The sequence below is a fragment of the Atractosteus spatula genome (genome assembly GCF_055471065.1).
Source record: "Atractosteus spatula isolate fAtrSpa1 chromosome 17 unlocalized genomic scaffold, fAtrSpa1.hap1 SUPER_17_unloc_4, whole genome shotgun sequence".
Taxonomy (NCBI): Eukaryota; Metazoa; Chordata; class Actinopteri; order Semionotiformes; family Lepisosteidae; genus Atractosteus; species Atractosteus spatula.
In genome coordinates this window covers 358-24,829 of record NW_028296636.1, presented here as the reverse complement: position 1 = coordinate 24,829, position 24,472 = coordinate 358, and the positions used below count along the sequence as shown (strand labels likewise).

Here is a 24,472-nt window from a genome sequence, read left to right as displayed (position 1 = left end):
CCGCGGTGAATAGCGGCCTGTTATGCCAAATCCACTAGATGGCGCTACCTCTTAGCTGGCGGCTCCTGTCAGGTGAGTTCAGCGTTCTGCGCATGGGCAGTAGGGACTCAGAAGCAGTGAGTTACCGTTAAAAGACCCCGAAATTACTAGGGAGTTGTAACGGTAAATACGGTGTTGTTGCCCTATTTACCCCCTAAATGAGTATAAAGGGGCACTTCATAGGATTGAGACAAGAGTAGCGAGATGGATATTAGATTTTAACGGAGTACACTGAGGCGGTAGCCAGTTTTTAGACAACTACTCGGGCTGGGGATATCTGTTTATTGATTTGTAAGTAATGGGTTTCACATGCTCCTTGTATTTTCTGTTCCTTCGTTCTTTACAGAGATTTATGTTTAGCACCGTTTGTTAAGTGTACGCAATTGTAAGTATGATACTAATTATGGTCGTAATGTAGTTCTCAGGGAGGGCTGAGAGGTGACCCGCGCAGCCTGGGAGCGGCTTATTTCTGCCCGCGCTGCGTGGTGAGTTGTTTGAACTTCAACTGTGATGTAATTTATTTATTTTTTTGTTGTTCAGTGTAGATGCGTTTCTGTAATGGTCAGATGGAATGTAAAAAACTGTAAAACTAAACATGTTTTCTTTGTTTTCCCCTCTGCGTGAAAGAACCACTGCCGTATTGTGTGTATATAAAAATATTGTTATATGTCATTTCTTTTGTTATTTTATTTTTGTTTTTTAAACTAAGAACAGATCAGACCACATACTCACCTAGAAATAAAGAACCCCAAAATTATATTGGTGTCCTGTGCTGATTATTCTTTGCCAGGCTACACAATTTTGGTACCAGGAGTGGGGTTTCTGATAGTCTGGGGGTTCTGACTCTCACAGTAAAGCGGTGGTGCATAAAATACGGTAGTGGTGAAGACAGCTGTCCAAGGAGGCTGATAACGGACGGAGAAGGCCAGGTCCAGAGGTCCAGTGGCCAGTGTGCTGGGAACCAGACGACACCAACGGCCAGTGGAGGACGTCTTCTTGTCTCTTCAGACTCATCTGCTGAACTGTGGTATTCCAAGATTGATGTTTGCACAGAGACTGTGTTTGTGAACAGTTCCCAAAATGTCAGGTGATGACAGGGATGATGGTGCAGCAGTTGATGGTCGTGTAGTTACGGAGAATGGTAATGGTGACAACCTCCATGACTTGAGGTCTCAAGTAGAAGACCTAGTTAGAAAATATGACCAAGCCATGGCCACTATTGCTGCACTGGGTCCTGAACCAAAACGTTCATATGTGTATGTACCTAGAGAACGTAATGTACAGCCTTTTAGTGGTGATATAACTAAAGATGGTTGCTCCGTTGACGAGTTTATCGAAGAAGTTGAACGAGTAATCAGAGCCAGGGAACAGACTCCTGCTGAGCAGTATGACCTTGTGTTATCATTGTTGAAGGGTCCGGCCCTAGAAGAAGTACGTTTACGTATGGGTGGTGAATCTAGACAGGTCAGTGATATATTCAGTTACCTCAGACATGCTTTCAGGGAGAAGCGCAGTGTTTCCCAACTGTTGCAAGCCTTTTATGGCTGTAAGCAAAGGGAGGGGGAAGATCTTTGCAATTACTCTCATTCTCTCTCTCGCATGCTCGGCGCTGTGTTAAAGGTATCGCCTGATGTAGTGTCGGATGAGAAGCGAGCTATCCGAGATCAGTTCATAGAGGGGGTTAGGGATTTATCTCTATCGCCCAGGACGCTGCAACACTGCTGCTGATGCCCTCTCTAGGCAGCCATTTGCAGGGGAGCCTGAACCTGACCCTGATGATGTCGAATATGATGATTGTGTGGCTATCTGTAATGTTGTCAGCAGAGGCACACCCCTGGAGCCAGATTTGGTGGCAGCCGGTATGAAATGCTGCAAAATAAGACAGATCCGTGTTTTGGAAGCGGGAGTGGATTGTGATAACTTGAACAAGTCACAGAGTAACACCCAAACTTTCCCAGGGTATACAAAGAAGGAGCTCCGTCGGTTTCAAGATGCTGATCCCTCTCTCAGTGCTTTCCGGATGTTCTGGAATAAGTAGAGAAAACCAGGGAATAAGGAGAGATCAAAGTTGCCTAAATCTACCTTGTCTTTGTTGAAACAGTGGCACCGGGTGCGAGAGCTTGATGGGCTATTGTACAGGGTGATCGAAGATCCTCATGTTGGTGAATGTTTCCAACTCCTCCTGCCTGATTGTATGAAAGATCAAATATTGGAAAGTGTACATGACCAGATGGGTCATCAAGGAATTGAACGCACTCAGAATCTGTTGAGACAGAGATGCTTTTGGGTGGGCATGTATAATGATGTGGAACAGTGGGTCAAGAAGTGTCAATGGTGTATCCTGACCAAAATGCCACAGCCAAAAATCCAGGCACCCATCAAACCATTTATAGCTACTAGGCCTTTAGAGGTTGTCGCTGTCGACTACACGGTCCTCGAGCCAGCCTCTGATGGGCGGGAGAACGTGTTGGTAGTTACTGACGTGTTTACCAAGTTTACACAGGCTTTCCCGACTCGTGATCAGAAGGCAGACACTACAGCAAAAGTCCTCCTGAAAGAATGGTTTATGAAATTTGTATGCCCTGAAAGGTTGCATCGTGACCAGGGAAAAACCTTTGAGAGTCAGGTAGTTGCAGAGCTGTGTAAACTTTACGGAGTGAAGAAAACACGCACCAGTCCTTTCCATCCTCAAGGAAACCCACACTGTGAACGGTTCAACAGGACCCTACATGACCTTTTACGCACGTTGCCTCCTGAGAAGAAGCGCCGTTGGCCAGAACATCTGCCGGAGTTAGTCTATGCCTACAATGTGACACCTCACGCTAGTACGGGATATTCGCCTTACTTCCTTCTGTACGGAGTGCATCCTCACTTACCTGTTGATGCGTTACTGGGCCAGGAGGAGGTGCTGGATAAAAGACATGATTGGCTGGTGGTCCACCAGGAACGGTTGAACGAAGCACATGCCCGAGCTAAAGAGTACGCAGAACAAAAAGCTGCGGAAAGAGTTGCACTGCAAGAAGACAAAGTGTTCTTTCCCCCAGTCAGTGTAGGTCAGCTGGTTTATCTGAGACACAGACCGTTGGGCAGAAATAAGATACAGGATGCTTGGGGACCTACTGTGTATAGGGTGGTAGAGGTGCAGGGTACGACACACGCAGTGGAACCATTGGAAGGTGGTCCTATAAAGCGGGTACACAGGGTTAATTTAAGGCCATGTGTGGGCCCTGTCCCAGCCCCCAGGTGTGTTAGAAACCAGTCCCCCACAGGAACGTCTGTTAGTACCCTTTCAGAGTCTCCGCCAGAGTTTGTAGTGTTGGAGGAGGTTTCGCTTCCAAGATTAACTCGGGAGGTGTTCCCTGAGTCATTAGATGTTGCTAGTGATGAGGATCTCTGTGGTAGTGAATCAGAAGTGTTCTCTGAGCCTCTTAGGTTTGAACCTGCTCCTGAATCTACAGGTGCTGTGCAGGTTAGGACTGAGGCTGACACCGAGCCTTCTAGGGCTGAGCCTACTACCAGCTTCTCTCCTTGTGACCGTGTAGTAAATGTACCTACTCCTGTTCCACGCAGAAGTCGTAGGGCCAATGCTGGGGTGCACACTAATCCTTTTCATGAACCCAAGTCTGTCTGTAATGCGATCTCCTTAACTCCAGAAGTCTTTTCCCAGATGATGGCAAACTTAAGTGCTGTCCTTTTTAGGGAGGCAGTCAAGGGGGTGAAGGGTTGATAGTCACCGGGACGTTGACTATGCAGCAGGGAAGCCTGGCAAAGAATAATCAGCACAGGACACCAATATAATTTTGGGGTTCTTTATTTCTAGGTGAGTATGTGGTCTGATCTGTGCTCCTTGGGTGTGTAAGAAGTATGTGTTGTAGGTGATTGTGACGGCTCTGACACACTGCGGCGTACAAGCTGAGTACGAGCCTGCTCATGCAGAGGGGGAGCGTTCCCGCTGACGGCCAGCTGCTGTCGGCTCCCGAGCAAAGAGGTATGAGCCTTGAATGAGCCCTTCTCCCCTCTTCTCCCTCCGCCGCACAGAGCACAGCAAAGCAGGCAACGCCCGCAGGGAGCCAGCGCAAGAGAGGCCCCCCCCAGGCAGAGAACAGCGAGGAGGAGGAGGAGCCGCAGCCCAAGAAGACGAAGGTGACCGGCTCGGCACCTGCGGTGAATCAGAAGAGTGGGAGAGTGACGGAGCTCAGGGCGCAGACAGCGGAGGGCAGCGTGGTGGTGGAGGGAGTGTACTGCGCTCTTCCCCGACTCTGCTCACACCCCCTTGCTCCGCAGACACGCGCCCCCCTGTGGCCAACAGGCAAACAACCACGACCCAGGATTCCTTTGAACTAAAATAAACCCTGTGCATCACAAAGGCTGGGGAAATTGGGTACATTTACAAACAGAGAGAAGGACTGCATGGATAGTAGCAATAATTGCATTTATATAGCGATTTACATGTTTCCAGGAAACCCACTTTATCACCCACTGAAGTGCTGCACCTTCTTGGGTGATGCCTCTCGCCCTTTTTCAACACTATGCGGCAGATCAGGTAGAGATATGAGAACTCCCTTCTGTGGCATTAAGGGGGTGTTTTAAGACTAAAGACTAAATTAAGAACACAAGATGACAGACTTTGGGCAAAGGAGCCCAGTCGTTGTTTGGTTTTAACTGGACTTTTGCTTAGTTTTCACCTGTGTCTTTTGAGGTGTGTTTCACTGTTCATTCTGATGGATTTATGGAAATGGTTGAAAGCCAGAGTGAAATTTAGCTAGGACATCACGGGTAGCATCCCTGCTTTTAAGCACAGTGCCTCTGCATCTTTAATGACCAGCTCGTCGGGATGTCTGCTTAATATCTCATCTGAACGATGGACTTTCCTGCAGCGCGGTGTGCTTAACCAATGGAAATGTTAAAGGCGTCGCAGTTGGACCTTGAATAATGATAATATTATATCAACGTGGGGAAGGTGAGGGCCTGAGGTTTCTGCACATCCCTAAGCTCCCCTGTCTGTTCTGGTGGCGGGTGTTGTACTGGACTGCCCCTTCTCCGGAGTCACGTGCGATGTGCTGTCCTTGAATCTGCAGAGCGCTGGGAAGCAGATGCCTGGCTCCAGACGGAGGACACTCCCTCCTGCTGAGAGCACGGAGGAGGAGGAGGAGGAGGAAGAAGAGAAAAGGCCAAGCTCTGGCAAAAACAGGCTGGCGGCTGCAATTGCGCCCCAGGTGTTCAGAGCAGCGGCCGAGCCAAGCGCTCGGAGAGCCCAGAGCAGTGTGGTGGTGGAGGTACGCTGATCCCCCGACGGGGCGCGGTTCCGAAAAGCCCTCTAGGCGGTAGCCTCCTTCCCCCAGCACAGACAGGCGGCGGTGTCTGGTCTCAGTCGCTGCAGCAGAGCCTGGCGTGTGGCTCGTCCTGCAGCCCTCTCTCTGGCAGGCAAGGCCCGCAATTCTGCAGTTCTGTGGGTCTCAAGCTGACGTCATGCGATACTGGAAACGTGGACGCGCTATCGCAGTTTTTTAGCCAAGATTGGCAATGATGTCGGTAGCTAAAACATTTCTGTTACAGCTTGGTGCACCTGACACTTTCCGTGTCTAGAGGTGATGACATTTTATAGCTTTGCTTCGCAAATTTTCCTTTGTGATGATGACTCCTTATGATGAACCACTGCCTTTTGCCAAAATGATGTACTATACAGCAGTAAAAAAAACATAAAGCCAGAAAGAAAAGATCTAGTTGGCTGTGGCAATTGTTTTGGGGAGCAAAACATCCCAAATACTACACATCCGGCACTACACATGCATCCGGCGCCCTGATAAATTATCTAGATATGATAAAGGTTCTTGGTATTCATACATCTGAGTATCCAGATTGTGGTGTATTTAGATAAAGAATTTGATGAATTCTTTGTGCTGGTGAGAGAACGCCAGCTTTCGCTTTCTCTAGCACGCGGTGTCCTATCCGAGCTCTGAGCTCTTGGTTATTTAATTGAACCTGAAGTTTAAACTAATTGAAGCTTTTGATGCATTTCTGTTCTTGAACGTCGGAAGATGGTAAGAACAAAAACAAAAGTAACTTGAAACCTGTACCCATTTGGAGTGCATTTAAAGGCATTTTTTAGCCCTCCTCTCCTCGTAGTCGACAGGATCTGATGAACCAAATTATTACCTTCACTTAGGGTTCAGTTAAGCAGCTGGAGAGCTCATCTGGAGTGGAAACCTGGAGGCTCTGGGGCTACGGTGGGGAAAGATTTGCTCTGGCGTTTGAGACATCAGCTAGTGGTTTCATTTCCAGAGCCAGACCCTGCTGTGCTTAATGCCAGGCTTGTCTCTTGTGTTGGCAGATCACGGACAGCAATGAAGAGGAAGAAGAAGCAGGAGTGGATCTCAAGGCAGCAAAGAAAGGTGAGCAGCTCTAGAGAGCTGTAGGAATCCACAGGAGGAATGTTAAGACACTGCAGCCCAGCCAGTGGGAGAGCCTGGCCAGAGTGACTCAGACCAGTAAACCTTTGCTTTAACTGAACATTAGATAGTGTAACATGTTCTTGTACAGCATACTTTTAAATAGATTTAAAAGCCATGAATGGCAATGGAGCAGGTAAAGGGTGGGCAAATTGCTCATGGTGGGTCTTGTTTGTGTTTCAGATGCTTTAACAATTTTTTTTAATACTCGTACGTTTTAAAAAGTAAATTCTAAAATAATGCTAACCATGTAAAAAAATAATCTGTAAGATGCATACATAATAAAACAAGGTAAAAATAAATACTACATAGATTTAAAATTCAGGAATACCAATGGAGCCCTAATGACAATAATAAACTTTATTTTATATCACTCCCTTACAATTGGCTTGTCAAAGCGCTTTACAGAAAAACAATGAGAGGAAAAGCAGAATTACACAAGCTACAATGAGGGATTAGAATACAGCAAAGGGGCACACAGAGCCTAGTTAAATAAAAGCCCTTCTACATCAGTTGCTTACACGGGTGTTAGTTGCGTGTTGTATATGTATTTTTTGTCATAGCATATTTTGAGAAAAAAATGAAAAAAAAACATTCATGATTAAGCAGACATTTGGCAATAACAGACACCTCTTCTCATTTATTAGCCCACTGAGCTGAGGGTGTACTGTAATATAAGAATTCTGCCTCCACTGCGGCATCCTCGTTTGGACCGTGCGTGATTGTGCTCGCAGAGGTGAAGGGCGCGAGTCATTGCAGGGTCGCTCTTTCAGGCCGCCTACAGTGTCCCCTTTGTCTGCTGATAGAGGCTTACTAGTGGAAGTGAAGGTGAACAAGGAGTGGTTCACCGGCCGCGTCTCGTCTGTGCAAGCTGGCAAGCAGGGCGTTCTCTGGAAAGTGAAGTTTGACTACGTGCCCACTGCCATCACCCCTCGTAGCAGGTGGTAAGTATCCTTTTCCCTTCGGGAAGGCTTTCCCGAGTTCCTTACAATATGGTTGGAGTAAACCAGCAGGTAGACGGATAACGGTGTTGGATTGCCATCTCCGATTTCAGGGATTTCTTCAAGGTTTTTCTGCAGAGCACTGGTTCACAGTAGGGGAAATGGTAAAAAATGACCTGTTCCGAGGTTAACCCTGAAATATTTGAACCCTGCTGCGGAACGTTTTGGAGGCCACGCACACAAAGCAATGCATTGTCACTTCACACAAATAGAAGCAGCAGGCAATGGTGTGGAGTTTATTCTCATGGCACACTTTCTTTGACCTTTTTGCACATTTGGGCAAGAGCTTCTTTGAATAATTGAATTCTTTCCATTTCTATAAAATAGTCATGCTGGTTACATTAATCAAGGTCTTTTTGACAAGGGTAATGTAAGCAACACAGTGCTTTCTGTAATATGTCCATAACAATTACTAATCCAGTTGGAAAGGTTTTAGAATAACCTGATATTCTAGTTTTCTGTGGTGTACAGATGAGCTGTACGTGAAAAGTGATTTAAACATGCTGCCATGTTGAGGCTAGATATGCAACCACGATCCTGAGGATAGGCAACGCTGATCTAGCTGATCCTGCTCGCCAGGCGTTGATCGGCAACCCTGAGCCTGCTCACTAGGAATTGTCTAAGGCAAGGTGCAATTGGTGGACAGACAATTTTCAATAAAACGGAACGTGTCTTGGCGGCAGCAACAGCACAACTGTCTTGAATGTACTTGAGCTGCCTGCCTTCCAAAGCGGGGTATGAAATAGCCAAAGAAAAGAAGTGGTTACCAGTCCTCCAGAGCCCAGGGATGTTGTCCGTGATGCTGCTGCCCTTCTCACGGTCTTGCTGGCAGGGTGCTGAAGGGCAGTGATGATGTGCGGCTGATGCGTCCTCCAACGCCCGAGTCCCAGAGTCCCAACACCTTGGAGGACATGGAGAAGGAGGAAGGAGCCCCCACCCGAATGGAGCCCGACACCACCCAGCCCACGGCCAGCCGGGAAGTCATCGAGAGCCTGGTTGTGAGGATGAGGTAGGCCAGGGGCTGAGTAACGGGCTGCGGAGAGGGTATCCGACCGATCCCGGGGCTTCCGGACCTCTGTGGCATCCTCCCCTTTTCTAACCACTTTATCATCAGGGTCACAGGGCAGCTGGGGCCTATTTTGGCAGGCAGCAGGCAAAAGGTAGGGTACAGTCTGGACCCAGTCCATCGCAGGACACACACAGACACACACTCACACCAGGGCCAGTTGACCTACCAGTATGTCTCTGGACTGCGGGAGGAAAACCATGCAAACACTGGGAGAACATACAAACTCCACGCAGACAGCACTGTAGGAATTAAACCGGGGCAGCAATGCTAATGATAACCACGGAACAAGTAAAGGTTTATTCCATTCTTTACTTGTTCCATTGCAGCCTAAGCATGCTGTTGTAGCACCCTACTTGAAAGAATGATAACCATGCTGCCCCTTCAGCGGTTTTTTATTCCTTTTATCCCCATCCGATTTGGAAGTGCCAGTAGTAATTTCTGCACTGTGCAGGACCCATGAGGAAGGACACGCTTGTTCCTCTGACGCGCTCGTCCCTCGAGCGGGCCACCTTGTGGCACGAGGCACAGGGCCTTAAGGGAGAGGGCTAGTGCACATTGCCTCCCTGACTAACATCACCGCCGGCTTGCAGCTTCCCATCGCTGGAGGCGCTGATCCGCGGAGAGATTCTTCTCCGCCTCACCACGACGCCTGAATCGTCTGCACTCGGAGCATCTCTCTGTACCGGTTCAGCTGTGCAGGAGTGTCTGGCTCCCGTATATATAGAGATGTACAGGGCGATTGCAAAGTTAGTTCGCCTCTTCAAACACAGTTACCCTGCAGACTGTTCTGTGAAGCCTTGGTATTTCATACACCTACAAATGAGACCACTGGGGACTCGTGTTCTCAGGTAATCCACATTTTTTCAATGGACAAGTGAAAAGTGCTCTGATTATTCCAAGTTCGGAGAACCAAGTGTTTATGTACTTTTCCTTCAGTCTTCTCCATAGCATATTAATATCTTTCCTGTACTTTAAAGATTCTTATGGTTGCAGACACAATTCTGTAACATATTTCCCTTTGCCTTAATCCTTCCAGGATGTTGCTACGGTACTTTTTCCCTCCGGATTTCCAGATCCCTAAGGATGATGTCAACACCATGACTGCAGAGGAGCTGGTGGCTTTCCCAATGGTAGGGAGCACTCTGGGATTGAGCAGAGAGCCTGCTGACACGAGGCTGCCGTTAGATAACCATTCATCAACAGGGCATGGGGGGACGTCCAGGGTTCACCAGGGAACACTGGAAGACAGCATTGTTGGTTATATAATTGACTAGCGGTTATTACACCTTCTTACATATTCTAAATATGAAAACTCTAGAAAGTTGAATTTAACACATAAATATTTGTGTTTGTGAGGAAATTGTAAGCATAAGTTAGATATTATATCTTAATACGCGACGGTCTCGGGTGGGGCAGCTGGGCTGACGCCTGCGCCGTGCCCTGCCTCCACAGAAGGAGTATTTCCAGCAGTACGAGCTGGGGCTGCAGACGCTGTGCAATTCCTACCAGAGCCACGCAGACGCGCGGGCCCGGGCCGTGGTGGAGAAGAGCAACAGCGCCGAAGCCAGGCTCCGCGAGACGGAGGAGAAGCTGCAGAAACTGCGCACCAACATCGTGGCTCTGCTGCAGAAAGTGCAGGAGGTGAGAGCAGCGCTGCAGCCAGGGCTGGGCTCCCACGCGCTGTTCACTCGCTGCCTGGACACGGGACAGCTCGTAAGAATTATCAGGCCACTGCTGGGAAAGTGGCACCCACTGTATCCAAGGTTTAGACCTATTCAGTTGGCGTGAAGCACCTTGGATATATCTTTCAGGCTGTCCAGCTGAATTACCTTGCTGGGGCAAATGCTACTGCTTTTAAAGTAAATAATAGTTTTATTTTCTTTGTTCATCGAATGTTGTTAGCAAGCACACGTTTCTGAAATCCCTAAAGGGTATTTTCTCCCTTTACGAGACGCACCAGACTGTACTCTTGACTGTCAGATCCGATACTTTTGTTTGGAAGTGACTCTTTTCACTTCACATTACGAATTCAAATGTAGATTTTCAGCAGTTCCGCTATAATTTTTGGCTGCATTGTGCCGAATAGCAGGCACCACAGCTTTGGCTTAATTTAATCCTCTACCTTGCGGGACATCGATATCAACACGGATGATGAGCTGGACGCCTACATTGAAGATCTGCTTACTAAGGGAGATTAAGAGACGCCTACTTCTTACGTCAGCCAAAGGGACTGATCACAGACAGCATAGCTGGCTTGGGCCCGTTCACCCTGTTCCACTTCCTGGAGTCGTCTGTTCTTCTCTTACATTGTTCTGCATTCCTAGAGACCAAGGCGTTTGTGGGCAGTGGCACTGGAGGGTCCAGGAGAAGGGGGCATCGCAGTGGTGGGTCAGTGGCTGGTTGCAGCAGCACTTTGGAAGCAAAGGAGCAGAAAGACTGCTTTTTTTTTTGCAGAAGCTCTCTCCTGCAGGGAACAGGGCTGGCACCACCCTCCCTGTGTGGGCAGTGCTCACCAACCCACCCCGAGCCTGAAAGCGAATCTGCTTTCGCTAATCTGTGGCTAAGCGGGGATGGAGGAATAACGCTAAATGGCATTAATTGTACCAAGGTAACAAAAACTACACTGCATTCAACTTTTAAGGACAGCCAATTGAAAGGGCAGAGGAGGCTGGAGGATGCTGTTTGGTTGTGGACCAAAGTAGCCTACGGAGATTGAGCTGAGCTGGGAGAACCGTCTTCTGCTTCCAAAGAAACTAAGATACCTTGCCTGGATGGCTGTGGTGTTCTCCTGGACCCAGGGAAAATGTGACTTTTACAGCTGAGCTCCAGTCTGTTAACATATTTCTGTTGGACGACTGTTTATGAAAAGCGCATCACCTTCCCCACGGTTTTTAAATTCCTAATTTTTAGTTATCACAGTTCAAAATTTCTACATTTTACCTAAAATAACGTAAGCTTTCTTTGGACTGTTTGTTGTTGTCTGTGACAACTTCACGTCAGGTCTTGCTCAGACTAAAGCTAAACCAGTAATGACCATTGTCAGAAAGTCACTATCGCACTCCCATTGTTGCATCTGCTGTTAAAAAAACAGATTTTCAAAGTAAGGTAAGACTGCTTTGTATATACCACAGGGTTTTTAAATAGCCATACAAAAACAGAGCAGGTAATAACTGCGAACTAATCATTCTGGATTTTTTCCAACTGTAGCTGATTTCAAGGATGTTAGCCATCATAGTCTACTGTGATGATGTGCATAAGATAACAGGGTTTCTTTGAGGCTGTCGTCTTGTGAAATACCATCTGTACTCTGATTTTTATTCTTGATGCAGTCACCTGTTCTCCAAATTAAATCCAAACTTTTAACTAAATGCAGGGTGCAATTTCCCGCTGGTTTTTTGACTGCTGTTTTCCGTTTGTCAGAAGCTTTTACTCCTCACTGCGGAAAGCAGCCTTCGATCTAGATGGGGAAATGTCTGTGAACAGGTGGATTGAAGTCTGGGTTTAATACAGGAAACTTCTACACAGTTTTGTGCTATAAATCCACTTGCAGATGAAAGGATCATTGTTAGTTTCCCAGCTTTAAATTATAGTTTTTCTAGCTACGTTTGAGCCCAGCAGGATCAGATTTTGCTCTTTTGGGGTCTGTTAAAGGCACAAGAAATAGTGCCACAATTGTTCCCTTAACAAGATTAGAGCATGTATATGAATAGGTCAGGAAATAATACTATCTGTAAAGTGTAAACTGTATAACTAGTGTTAACAGTCCATCTTTGTTGTTGCCTGTTCTCAGTTTTGATTACAGCCTGTTAACCGTTGTAATCCAGCCTGATTGACCCATATACGTTTCTTGGGTTCTGTGATTTGCAGCCTGAACAGTCTGCCTGCTGGGATCTGTTAACTGTCCATGTTCATGTTGAGAGGACAGTTCAACACCTTCAAAAGAAATACAGTTTATCAACCAAAAGTGTGGGCTACCTCCACAGGGATGCCCTCAAGCCAAAGTGTTTACTGGATTATCAGTATAATGTTTTTATTTCAGTCCAATCTGATTAATACACCAAATTCCAACTCATGGTTGTGTTCAACACATTGAAGGAGGATCATTTCAATTTCAGATTACCCAGAAACAGGCTAATGTGCGTACAGTTCAGTATACAATTTTTTCTGATCCTCTGCCTTCTCTGAAACAACAGGTTTTGGTTTTTTTAGAATTATTTTAACAATGTTAAAGAAGAAATAAGTGGTTTATTAAAAATGGTGGATTGATTTTTTTGAGATACTGTGATGGACAGATTATTGGAAACACTGAGCTGTAAAAGTTAAAACCCTAAACCTAAAAACTCTAAGGAGGGAGAATCAGTTTCATGTGTGATTTCTTAGTGTTTCAGTATAACAGCTCACCTGGCTTCACTTTTAAAAATTAAATATGTTCATTGTTTTATGATTTTCCTTAAAAAGACAACTCTGTACATTCTGAGAAGACATTTTATTGGATAAAAATAGGCTTTAGTTTTTATGAGAAAGGAAAGGTGACTGCCAGAGCACCAGAGGTATTTTAGACAGCTTCAGGGTTGGCAGGAACCTGTTTCTGTTTTACAAGTGATTATGCATCTTACAAATCTTAATTACAGCTCTGAAAACAAAAGCAGAGGGCATGTGTCCTGCGCAAGGTAGTCTTTACATTTTCAGTAATTCTGTTTCTGGATATGAAATGCACATGGAAAACTACTGTAGAAGGAACAGAAAGGAGCTTCTATCCATGTGCAAACATGTTCCAGACATGGAATGTACTGAAGTTGAGAACATAACTCAATTTAGAATGATTATTAAAGGGATGACAACAAAAAAACATTTAACAACATAAAATAAATATGGTGAAACAGTTCAAATGTGCATGAAAAAAAGTTCAGAGGCACAGGTATTTCTATTATTTGATGCAAGCATTTTAAAGTATAGGGTGACAATTCCAAAAGACACGGCACGAGAGAATAAGAATTTATTGTTAATACACATTCATATCGGTTCTTCATGTGCTTTATTCAAAACTTCATGTCACCAGTAAACATCACAAGCACTACGCAGACTGCTTGTACACAACACAAGGACTTGTGCTAGTGGCTTTGTTTACTGAACACAATCATTGTGAACCCACTTCACCCACCCCCCACTCCCCCAGAAAGTTCCACGAGTATCTTCCGTATACCTCCTCATTTTTTAGCCCTGCTGAAACTGCACACAGCAGCCTGCGGCAGCTGGAGATTAATTCAGAAAGCACTAGTATGCTTACACTGTAACTTGTTCCAAAATACAAGTAGTTGGTTAATAGTTATTTGTTCTTGTACCACTATGGTTACAAGGGTTGTGATGCACTGCTTTCCTTTCTAGATTTCATAGTTGCTAGAGTCCCAGCTGCCTGAAGTTATGTTTTCAGGCAGTGCTGCCAAGCACTCTATCGTCATGAATTTGGGTTGAGATAGTGGCTGTTTTCACGAGAACATTACATTTATTCCAGAGGCTCTTGAGGCCCTGGAGACTGGGACCCATAGGTGGGGTAGGCGATTGTCCTCTGATCGCTTACCAAATTGTTATAAAATAATCATTTTCCCACCCACGGTCGGGCCTGTTAAGTTACATAACTTGAGTACATACGTGGGATAAAGTTAAGGAACACCAATAACACAGAGCTTACACTCAGAGACAGACTTTAACAGGACATCACAGTCTAATACCAATACCAGCTTCATAAGAAAAGGCACCGAGGTGGAAGGTCCCGACTTCATTATTTATACGCAAAGGCGCTTGAGGAAAGACAAAAAAAATCAGAAATGTCAAACTTTCTCTACTCCACTACAAACAAAATAATTTAGACATGTTCTTCTATTGAGCACCCTGATTCATTTTAAAAAGTACAAGAAAGAGGCTGCTGAAATGAGACTAGCAGAATTGATGACCTGTTCCTTAAATTACAGACCTGTCTCTTAGTTTTACTTGAGTGCTGTAATACTTGCATTCCACCACAAGAGGGAAGCATTGGTTATTTTTGGTTACAATCAAATAACAGTTCTTGAATACTGCACTTCAAACTCAGGTTAAAGCTCTGCGTTGTATAAATATGGCACTTCACTACACGTATCAGACTGCTGTTGAAAGAGGGTTTTTTTTCTACACCCACTCCCCTTGTCTCTATAACTCCAAAAGATCTAGAATCGTCGCACCAGTACAATTACCTGGGTTTACAAAGCAAACCCTTTTTTTCCCCAGAGCATGTTTTACTTCCCCTCTGCCCTGGGAATGAAGCAATTCTGATTATTTAAAGGCCGGTTTAGGTTAAGCAGCCAAAAGACTCCTGTGCTTCACAGTCGACAAACAAAAACAATAAATATGCGGCTAAGATCACGTAGGATTCAACTGACGATAATTCAGAGAAAAATGAAAAAAGGTGCAAAGATGTAGGTACCTGAGTAGTAACCACTCTTAAGTATTGTTTAAGACTTCCAGCGCTTAAATATTCATAACTAAGTAGGAAACAAAATACTCATCTTTATTGGTGTGTCACAGAGAAAGCAAGCAGGCAGGTACAACTGTAGAATGAACTACTGGTACCTCACAGCTGACACTTTCCTAACTAAAACATGTTCAACGTGCAGTAAATGCAGCCTCTGAGAAAACAAATTTGTCAATGAGACCTCTCTGAGTTTACTGAACAGTGCTACCCTAGTGTAGCAGGACCCCTCAGGCCTGCTTCAGAGTGCCTGCCCGATCCAAGAAGCATCCCCCCGCGCTGGCCCTTCACGAGGAAAACCTATTGAGTTACCCTGCACCCTGGTATAGCTGTGTTCTTGGCAATGGACTGAAGATAAAACACTGGTGTTTGCAAAAGTCCCAGCTGAAGGGCTGGTCGCCAAAACCTAACACTTCGAGACAGAAGCCAGAAATCAAACCGTGTTACTTGGTTTCCTGTTTTCCACAGAACTGTTACAATAAGGTCTCAAACACCAAAGCCTTGAACTTCAGCCCAGTAATTTGTAAACCCATTTTACCAAAAGTAATACCTGGGGTTGAAGTTTCAGAAGCGAACATCCAGACGCCCAGGCAGGCCACGCCCCTGAAGCTAGCTCTGACTCGGGGGCTCTGTGCATGTGAAGTTCAGGGGGACCTTGGCCTGGATTTCCTCCACCTGCGTCTGCACTGCCTGCACCCACCGCGCCAGGTCTGCCTGCAGGGCCTGCGCCCCCTCCGCCAGCTGCTCCTGCCGGCTCGCCACCTCCGCCAGGAGCTGCCGGTTCTTCCTGGCCCTCCGAAGCCCCTCGCAATCCGTCTCCGCGTCCCGCGGGGCCGCGCGCTTGCCCTGCATGTACCCCTCGAACTCCTCAGCGCTCAGGTTCAGGGCCGGGCCGTCCAGCTTCTCGATGAAGGCCACAGCGCAGCACTGCCGGGAGAGCAGAGACCTGGCTTCAGTTTTAAACAGTTTCTGGGTGAACAGACAGGACGCGACATAGACATATGATACACAAGATGATAAAAGGAACGTCAAATGGTTAATTTTTACAGGACTTGCTTACAGTACACATGTGGTTCATTAATTTTTAGTTTCTTCTTGCATATACAGTCTCGTGAAAAGCATTCACCCCTTCCTGCATTTTCTTCCTATGGAATATTGACAGTGCTTCATGTGGGTCCTAATGATGTATACAGACAGTCTGAGTGAACAAATAACACCAACATTTGGTACTTGTTTCATTAATTTCAGGAACAGTCATCCAACTTCTAGTGTCCCTGTGTGTAAAAGTCCCCCCTAGTTCAATCAATTCAACTAAAAGGCATAACTAAGGCGGTCTGTGTGAATACTTGATTAAGTAACCGGGGCTTATTTGCATCAGCCCTGCTCGGTGTAAAAGAAACTCAGCTGTTCATCATCGTCATCGTCACCAGTGAAGCCCCACCCATACAGACCCTCAGAGCCACGCCACGCCCCGTTCAAAAGAGATTCCTGAAGGTCGTCGCGGGAGTGCGCCAGTCTGGGGACGCTCTGGGGAAGCTCTGGGCCGCAGAGGCCCGCGGTCCCGCAGCTGGACTCACCAGGTTGGTGAAATAGTAGCCGGACGCCCCGGCCATGAGGCTGTGCGGCAGGCCGAAGCGGGTGATGTACTGCGTGTTGGAGTGCAGCCGGGGCGGGCTGGCCTTCAGCACCACCAGGATCATGCCGGACAGAAGTCGTCGGCGCTCGCCGGCTCCGAGCTTCTGGAGGCCAGCACCCGGAAGACACTCTGGTTGCACTTGGAGACGCAGGCCAGCTTGTCCTGCGGCGCTCGCCGGGCGTCCATCTCGATTATCGCTGCCGAGAGCAGGGGGCGAAATGCCTTCATCGTACGGCCACTGGGGTTCGGGAAGTTTCAGAATCTCTCTTCATCCACTAATGTTCTAATCGCTGCTTCCAATTCCGAGTCACAGGAGGAGCTGGAGTCTATTCCAGCAAGGAACAGGCACAGGGCAAGATACAGCCTGGACCGGACACGCACATACTCACAACTGGGCCAGCATTCCCAGAAGCCCGTTAACCTGCCAGTATGTCTTTGGACTGTGGAAGGAAACTGGAGCACCCAGAGGAAACCTAAGAGAGCATGGGCAGGCACTCCACACAGACAGCACCCCAGGCCTGTAATTGAACCCAGGGCCCCAGCATTGTGACGCAGCAATGCTGACCATTGGTAGAGTATAAGAGTGGCTAACTAGCTACAGCCCCATGTAGGACAGTGACAGCTACTCAAAGTGTTGACAAGACAGGTGATCCTGGTGTTCAGGACTATTACACATTCAAGGCATAGATACATTTGAAGGCGTTCCAGGAAGTGAGTTTAATCAGAACTCTTGAGCACAGATCGCTTATGTGCTCAATGAAAAGTCATGCTCAGTGGCCTGGCCAGACATGATGCCCTGATCCTGTCTGACACTGGTAGAGAGCCACTGGGGTCACTGGGTTCCATGAATGTGCAGGCCTTCAAGTGGTCGTCTATCAAAGACTATTATACAAAGCTGTCTGGTTTTGTGTGCACTTTACCCTGTTGTTCTGTAAAAATAAATTCAAAATAGCACAATGGAACGTACCAGCTGAACAAAATAATTAAAAAAGCCTAAGATATCGAACGGAGATGGTGAGGACAGAACAGCATAAGGCATAGCATCTACATACATTTCAGTGCACAACAACAGAGCCATATTCTGTTATTAATCAGTGAGAAATTAAAAGTTACCTTCTTAAAAAAAAACTCACCTGTGATGGCAGGCAGGAGGGCGTCACTGTTGACCTCTAACCTCTCCTCTTTAATGGGAACATGAAGCATCTGAGGGGTCACCCAGCTGAGAGATCTGTGGAAATAGCAGTGGCAAAGATCAGCTTAGTAACTAGTTAGGCAGTGTAGATGTAATAGTAAAAGGCTGCTTCAGACATTCCTAAACCTAATACAGAAGGAAAGACCTCTGTCCAATTATAGTCCACTTCATTAGAAAAACTCATGTGGTGATTTTCTGGACTCTGGGCCTAACCTTCAGTGGTTTAGCAGGTATGCAATCTGAGATACAAATTTTGTTTTAACCCACATGGCTTAAGGAATGATATCTTGCCTTCCTACACCCTGTAAGCCTGAATGAGATTTTGACTTTAAGGAATAATTTCAGCCTATTTGTGTAAATTTCCTCCAGAGGATTAGCTGTCCGCTTGGTGATGTATTCTGGGATTTTCAGCATCTGTTATGAACAACAGCCTATAAAAGGATGACTGTTACTGAGCTGTACTCAGCGGGCTTCCAGGTCTGTGGTCCGAGTCTCACCGGATCCTCCTCTGCAGGGCCAGGTCTTTCTGCTCATCGTCAGAGCTGTCGTGGCAGAACACCCACTTGTGCAGACGCGTCATGATCAGCTTTTCAATGTGCTCCATCATCTGCACCGTCTGCTCCTCGGAGAGGCCTGCAGGACAGAGGGGGGGCAGCAGCTCGAGCCCGAGGGAATCCCACACCCTTCCTCCAGCTCACTGCATGTGCACAACCAAGCCACAGCCAAGCGCTCTTTCAGGCGTGCAACAGGCATTCCTCTCACACGTATCGGTTCTGTGCTCCACAGAACCTTTGGGTTCAATCGGTCAGTCTCTCTCTATGGGTACAGGCAACACGGCAGACTAGAACAGCACGAAAAAGACTTCTATCCCTTTCTTGACCAGAACAAATCCCAGATCTCAACTGTACCGAAAACTGTGTAACAAACTGTTTCAGCAAAGGTCTGGATCCAACACATCCAGCCCAATTTGCTGCAAAATCTGGCCCTTGTGTCACTACGCTACTGACAATCAACCAAACAAGACAGTTTATACATAAGGCCATTCAGTCCCGTCAGACACACAGCACATGAGACCATTCAGTTGTTCTTTAGTTAAATAATGGGGGCCAACCATAAGATACACAAGTTCATACAAAATTGTATTATACACCTCCAACTGCTTTTTACTCACTGCTGAAGTGTCCGGCGATACTCTGATAAAAATCCTGCACCAGATCCCACTGTTTCTGTACCAGCAGATCCTACAAAGAGACAGACGGGGGATCAGCCAATGCCAAGTTCTTCCAGGTTCTAAGCTCTTCATCTCAGTGACACTAGAAAGAGGTCTGCTGCCTCACCTTCTCAGAGAAGCAGTGTGAGAGGGCACTGGACAAAGCGTTAGCAGACCTGGGGCACAGTGGGCTAGAGGAGGAAGGAGAGAGTGGGGAGGGTGAGAGGTGGCAGGAGACAGGCTGTGAGTGACAGGCAGTCTGGGAGCAGAAATACAGATGGGAGACTGGCAGAGACGTGGACAGAGACAGGTAGTCGGTGAGAGGGGCTATTACATGGTAGGCCTCCATGGTGTTGACAAAGGCCGTGCAGCGCGACTACAGGCTCTGGGAGAACGGCTTGCACAGCAGCTTGAGGAAATTAGTAAAGTCTCCAGGCTGGAGGCTCTGAAACGCCTTTAGGGCAGCAGACTGGCTCTCTGTGGGCTCTGGGGACAGAGAGGAGACAGATATTAGTAAAACCAAAAACCCTGCAAGGGGATGAAGGAGCTTGACTGGTAAAGCCCAGGCTCAGAGAGCCGCCCATTGATAAAAACAGAACAGCACAACTGACACTCACTTCAGAGCCAAACTAGATTTCACAGGAAATCTGTGAAACAAACACTGTCCTTAGTTTACTAGTCAGGTGATGGGTGAATTTAAAAGCCTGTGGCTCATTTTGAGAAAATGACGCCTTTGTGTTTTGAGCTATGTAGAGGACCATCTCACCGTTGGGTTTCTTTGGAGAGGAAGAAGGGCCCCAGAAAAGCCTCTTCATGGTGTTGACTCGTCGCCCCTTTTCTGTGCTCTTCTTCTCCTCGAACTTGGAGAAGGTGATGGCTGAGCCCCCTTCCACACCGGGGCTAGGGCTGTGGACACAAAACAGCAACCCCACACACGCTTAGCCATCGCAGAGCGAAGATCTACACACCCCAGGGCACACCGGCCACGGGAAGTCAGAAAGCAACGAGCGCATCCTGTAAAGTACTGGCAAGATCTAGGCAGGAAACTAATTCAGGGCAAACCAAACCAGCAAAATAAGTATCGGAGAACAAGAAGAAAGGGTGGAAGGTATTTGGAACAGAGAACCTAGCCATATACATGAAACAGATTCCCTGGGATCTTTTAAAAAAGGGTTGAATGAGATGATGTTCAATGCTGTACTAGCAACCAAACAAATGATGAGCCCAATGGTCTCTTTTCACTTGTCACCTTGTACCAAAAGCACATGCTTTCTTCAAATGTACACAGGCTGCGCACTGAAGCTCACATGTACACACAATCAATTAGTGCACACGTGAACCCCAATCTCTCTAATGCACAAGAGATAAATACACTCCTTATAAGAACACGGCACTGGAGGGATACAGAATTATGTCATCTTTCTCCAATACAGGGTTGAGGGGGAGCCGGAGCCTATCCTGTCAAGCAACAAATGCAAGTCAGGTCGCCAGTCCACCACACAGACACAAACACGCACTCACACCAGGGCCCGTTTTCCCAGAAGCCTAGCAGCTTGTCCTAGCAGCAGGTCTTTGGACTGTGGGAGGAAACCGGAGCAGCTGGAGGAAACCCACAAGAACGCAGGCAGGGCAAACTCCACAAAGAAACTCTCCTTGAATCGAACCCAGGGCCCCAGCTCTGCGAGGCAGCAACGCTGACCACTGCACCACCCTGCCGTCCAAACGTACATTCAAGATATATACAAGCTAACAGACGTGCTTGAAAAACACTTGAAAAGGTCAACACAAAAATCTTGTTCTGGGGATAAGTAGGGTCAACACAGGTGGAAAATTAGGAGAGGACAAGTAAGAACTGCTTACACATAAATGTAGCTTATCGCAAAAAAAATATCCCTGTGTTCTCTCCTGTGCCTTAGGTGTTTCCATATCATTTAGAAATGAAAATGTAAGCCAGTGTGGCAAAGTACATGATCACATTTAAACCCAGAGCTGCTGTACTGGTTTCATGGCTCCATGAAACTGATAAAAAATTGCAAAGGTAGCTGCATGCTCTCATCTGGAGGATTTCAGCGTACAAACGCGTACATTTCTTTACTAAAAACCTAGAGGGGAGCAGGGATAATATCAAATATCCAAGACCGTCCAGCTATATATGGGAGAGGCCGTAATAAATATATCTTAACGATGACCCACGTAATAGTTCACTGGACTGAATAATTCAACTATTCTCTATTTCTTCATGCTGTACTAAGAACGGGATCAGCTGGTCTCCAACCTTGTTCCACAGGTTTTTTTGCTGCACTTGAGTGTGCAGCTGGGGATGGTGCCGAGACTGTACCATACCAGTAATACTCAACTTAGTACGCAGCTCTGTAACAAATCTACAAGTTCACTGCGATTGACCTATTTTTCTTTTTTTTTTAAGTGAATGTGAGATGCAATTCCATAGGAAACACTTAAGCTCGGTATTTAACCAACATTTGTACATTCAAAACAATCGCCAAGCCCTGAAGAATGAACAGATCCCACCAAATACCATCTGCACAATTCAGTTAGTCCACATCGTGTGCACATATTGTGCCAAGAATTTGGGAGCAGCTGCAGGTGGTCAACAGCATCACAGCTGAAGAAAAGCAGCATTTTTTTTGATCACGAGCTTTAGAATGTTTTCACAAGAACACAGAAACATGCAAGAAGGACGGTGATACACCACTGAAAGCTTCCTGAAAACGACTCTTTTTGAGTCGTGCGACGCAGTTATTAAAGGCAGGGCTCGGGGACACGGCCCCGGGACGTGTACTCAGGCAGTGCGGTCCGCCGTGGGCCCTACCTGCTGTGCTGCCTGCAGGCCTGCGCCCTGCGAGACCTCTCTCGCCAGCACTTGGAGCAGCAGCCCTGCCACGCGGGGTTGCCATAGTAACCACAGCCATCTTTGCACAGCAGCTCCGACTGGTCCACGTGAATTCCCCTGGGTTCCGCCCACATTCCTCCTGGCCTGGAAACAGGGGTCACGGCTTGTTAATGTCACAGCGAACTGTAGTTTCACAAGTGGCAAGCTTTGTCCTCAGATAAATAAACTGAATTGAATCAAAACTAAAATCCAGAACAAAAACACCAGGTTATGGGTTAAGTAACACATGGGAAGCTTAAATGTTGAGCGTACAGTGTACTATAAGTAGGGCAATACCTAGAGCATTCCTGCGTCACGGGACAGCCTGAAGTCATGCCTTGCTCGCTAGATGCCTCAGATTTACAGGAAGAGAGGACAAGAAATGTAACAATACTCATATAAGGAATCTTTGTAAACCCCATCTTATCCCTTCTGGTTTATCTTTTTGGAATGCAATATTTCAAAATATAAACTGGAAGTTAGTTTGGACAACTCCTGATAGATATTGGGATATTTATTTGATAGGTATTACAAATAAAGTTAGAGATATCGTTTAAAATTGTTCATAAGTTTTATTCAGTTAAATTAGTGCTCTCTAAATTTAAACCTGAGCAGGATGATCTGTGTGTTTTTTGTCGGGCTGAAAGGGAATCTTTTGTGCACTTATTTGTAAGGTGTGTGTTTGTGAAGTTGTTTTGGACGGACTTCCAGAGTTTTGTTTGCAGGCAGTTAAAGGTGTTTTTTAGATTTAAGGATTTTGATATTTTATTGTACTGTTTAATAGAAAATTTGGAAAAAGAGCATTTATTTATAGTCAATTTATTAGTCATTTCACATCCATAAATCAAAATGGTCTAATAATCCCCTTTTTAGTACTTTTGAGGTGGAGCTGAAACACTATTTAAATTCTATACAAAATTTGAGAAATAATAAAGCAAGGAAAACATATGATATATGTAAAAAATACAATTTGATCACACAATTTACTTCATTACCTCTGGCGGTTGAATGTTTTTTTTTCTGTTTGGGTTTTTTTCTATTGTACCTGTTTTTGATCCTCTGGTTGTACTTGTATTTGTAAATTCTTTATAAGTTTAATAAAAAAAATTATGAAAAAATATTTATTACAGGAAAAGCGATGAGTTTTAGAAAAAAAAAACTAAAGCGACTCAAACTCCACCTTGGTGTAGGCCTACTTGCCAATAAATCCCGGATTCGTTTAATCACCAGATTCTAGCAGGTTAAAGATGAACGTCACTCTCTTACAAGTACTTTGAATTTCACAAATTAACCTGCTGCGTCATATTTTTCATAAATCAGTGAAGGAAAGCTGCCCGCACTGATCTCTGAACGCCTTTCCTCCGCACATCAGTGTTGATAAGGGTTTCATCTCTGGATAGTGGCAGCACTCTGGAAACGTGTCAGCAATGCAATTTTCTTAATGCAATAAAAGTCATCAACGAACAAAGACAGCAACGCGTATAATCGTTACTTCAACGAAAATTCCTAAAAGTTCGAAAATCGAAGATATAAAATACTCTTCAAAAAATATATTTTCGTTGTAAATTACCTGCACAAAGCTGAAGCTAAGATTACACCAATCGCCGCCCGTATGCGATCTCGTTGTAGGAGACGAGTTATATACTAGACTAGTTATCTTTATTTAAGTTTTCCATATTTAACTAGTTTTCAAATAGGCTTTATATCCGCCGCCCTAGGCACCGAAAGTGAGTGATGCCCTGTTGTTGTACAATCATTTTTAATAACTTAGAAAATAAAATCGATCAAACCCAGACATTTTCTCCCCCGGATCTCAAATGCAAATTAAAGAGAAAAACAGCCTGTTTTTTCTTGGAGTTTTTTTTTGCTAGATGCATGTCGTCTTTTTTTCCGGCGTTTTACTGCTATCAGCCCAGACAACTTTTGCTCGTTTCCCGGAGTTTCCGCAAATGCCGGTGCGTGATGTCTTGATGTTTACAGAGGCTGTCAGATCCGATTTCCCACCCCACTGTCCCAAACACAGCAAAAAGAGGGTTGAAGGGCAACTCATCGGGCTGGACGGCAGCAGTGCCTACACTTTACTGCAACACCGGTGTATGAACGAAGCTGACAGATAAATCAAGTTCGAGATAAAGTACGATTCACCCTCTTCTGTCTCTTGGTGCTTCGTCCGTAACCCGGAAATGCTACACTAAGCGTCACGAATGATCCGGAAGTGTATGCAAATAGCCGAATTTCAATCAAAGTAGAAGACTTTCAGCTGCCACAGTAGCATATGAGGAGTATAGCAACATTAAGCGAAGTGACAAGCAGCTGAAACACCTGCTTTGTTATTTCTTCATGGTTAACTGTAATTCCTTGAACATTCAGCTAAAATTTGAGAGGGTCCTTTTTTCATTTTAAATCGCCTCCACTAATCTCCACGTTTGACAAATCTAAGATGATTCATTTTTTATGAATTTTACAGCACCTTTCTTCCATTTA

General features: G+C 45.8%; 1 protein-coding gene and 1 pseudogene across 12 annotated transcripts; one reads left to right on the top strand and one right to left on the bottom strand.

The window, feature by feature from the left end:
* Window positions 1-83: 83 nt before the first annotated feature.
* On the top strand, window positions 84-11,926 carry LOC148810806 (ATPase MORC2A-like). 11 transcript variants are annotated; one of them, XM_088908873.1, is made up of 8 exons: window positions 84-330; window positions 458-524; window positions 4,078-4,999; window positions 6,371-6,431; window positions 7,295-7,432; window positions 8,322-8,498; window positions 9,595-9,688; window positions 10,011-11,926. In XM_088908873.1, exons 6-8 carry the CDS (start codon window positions 8,353-8,355, stop codon window positions 10,344-10,346), a joined length of 576 nt encoding a protein of 191 aa, XP_088764999.1. In that variant the 5' UTR covers window positions 84-330; window positions 458-524; window positions 4,078-4,999; window positions 6,371-6,431; window positions 7,295-7,432; window positions 8,322-8,352; the 3' UTR covers window positions 10,347-11,926. The 11 variants fall into 11 exon arrangements, with proteins under 11 accessions (XP_088764999.1, XP_088765001.1, XP_088765000.1 ...); XM_088908875.1 differs by lacking the exon at window positions 458-524 and having other exon boundaries at window positions 4,078-4,182; XM_088908874.1 differs by lacking the exon at window positions 458-524.
* A 1,103-nt stretch (window positions 11,927-13,029) lies between these two features.
* On the bottom strand, window positions 13,030-24,182 carry LOC148810805 (rab5 GDP/GTP exchange factor-like; annotated as a pseudogene). Its single transcript, XR_016086583.1, has 9 exons — window positions 23,559-24,182; window positions 21,929-22,093; window positions 19,865-20,004; window positions 19,433-19,584; window positions 19,060-19,129; window positions 18,386-18,521; window positions 17,830-17,924; window positions 16,638-16,893; window positions 13,030-15,987 (listed from the first exon to the last, which is right to left on the bottom strand). The product of XR_016086583.1 is annotated as a rab5 GDP/GTP exchange factor-like (transcript).
* Between the last annotated feature and the right edge of the window lie 290 nt (window positions 24,183-24,472).

What these genes read in the sequence shown, in the direction of transcription:
- LOC148810806 (XM_088908875.1), top strand. Translation starts at nt 8,353, where the DNA reads ATGCGTCCTCCAACGCCCGAGTCCCAGAGTCCCAACACCTTGGAGGAC. An exon ending in AGCCTGGTTGTGAGGATGAG is followed by an intron (nt 8,499 to 9,594) that starts GTAGGCCAGGGG and finishes TAATCCTTCCAG; the next exon opens with GATGTTGCTACGGTACTTTT. An exon ending in AGCTGGTGGCTTTCCCAATG is followed by an intron (nt 9,689 to 10,010) that starts GTAGGGAGCACT and finishes CTGCCTCCACAG; the next exon opens with AAGGAGTATTTCCAGCAGTA.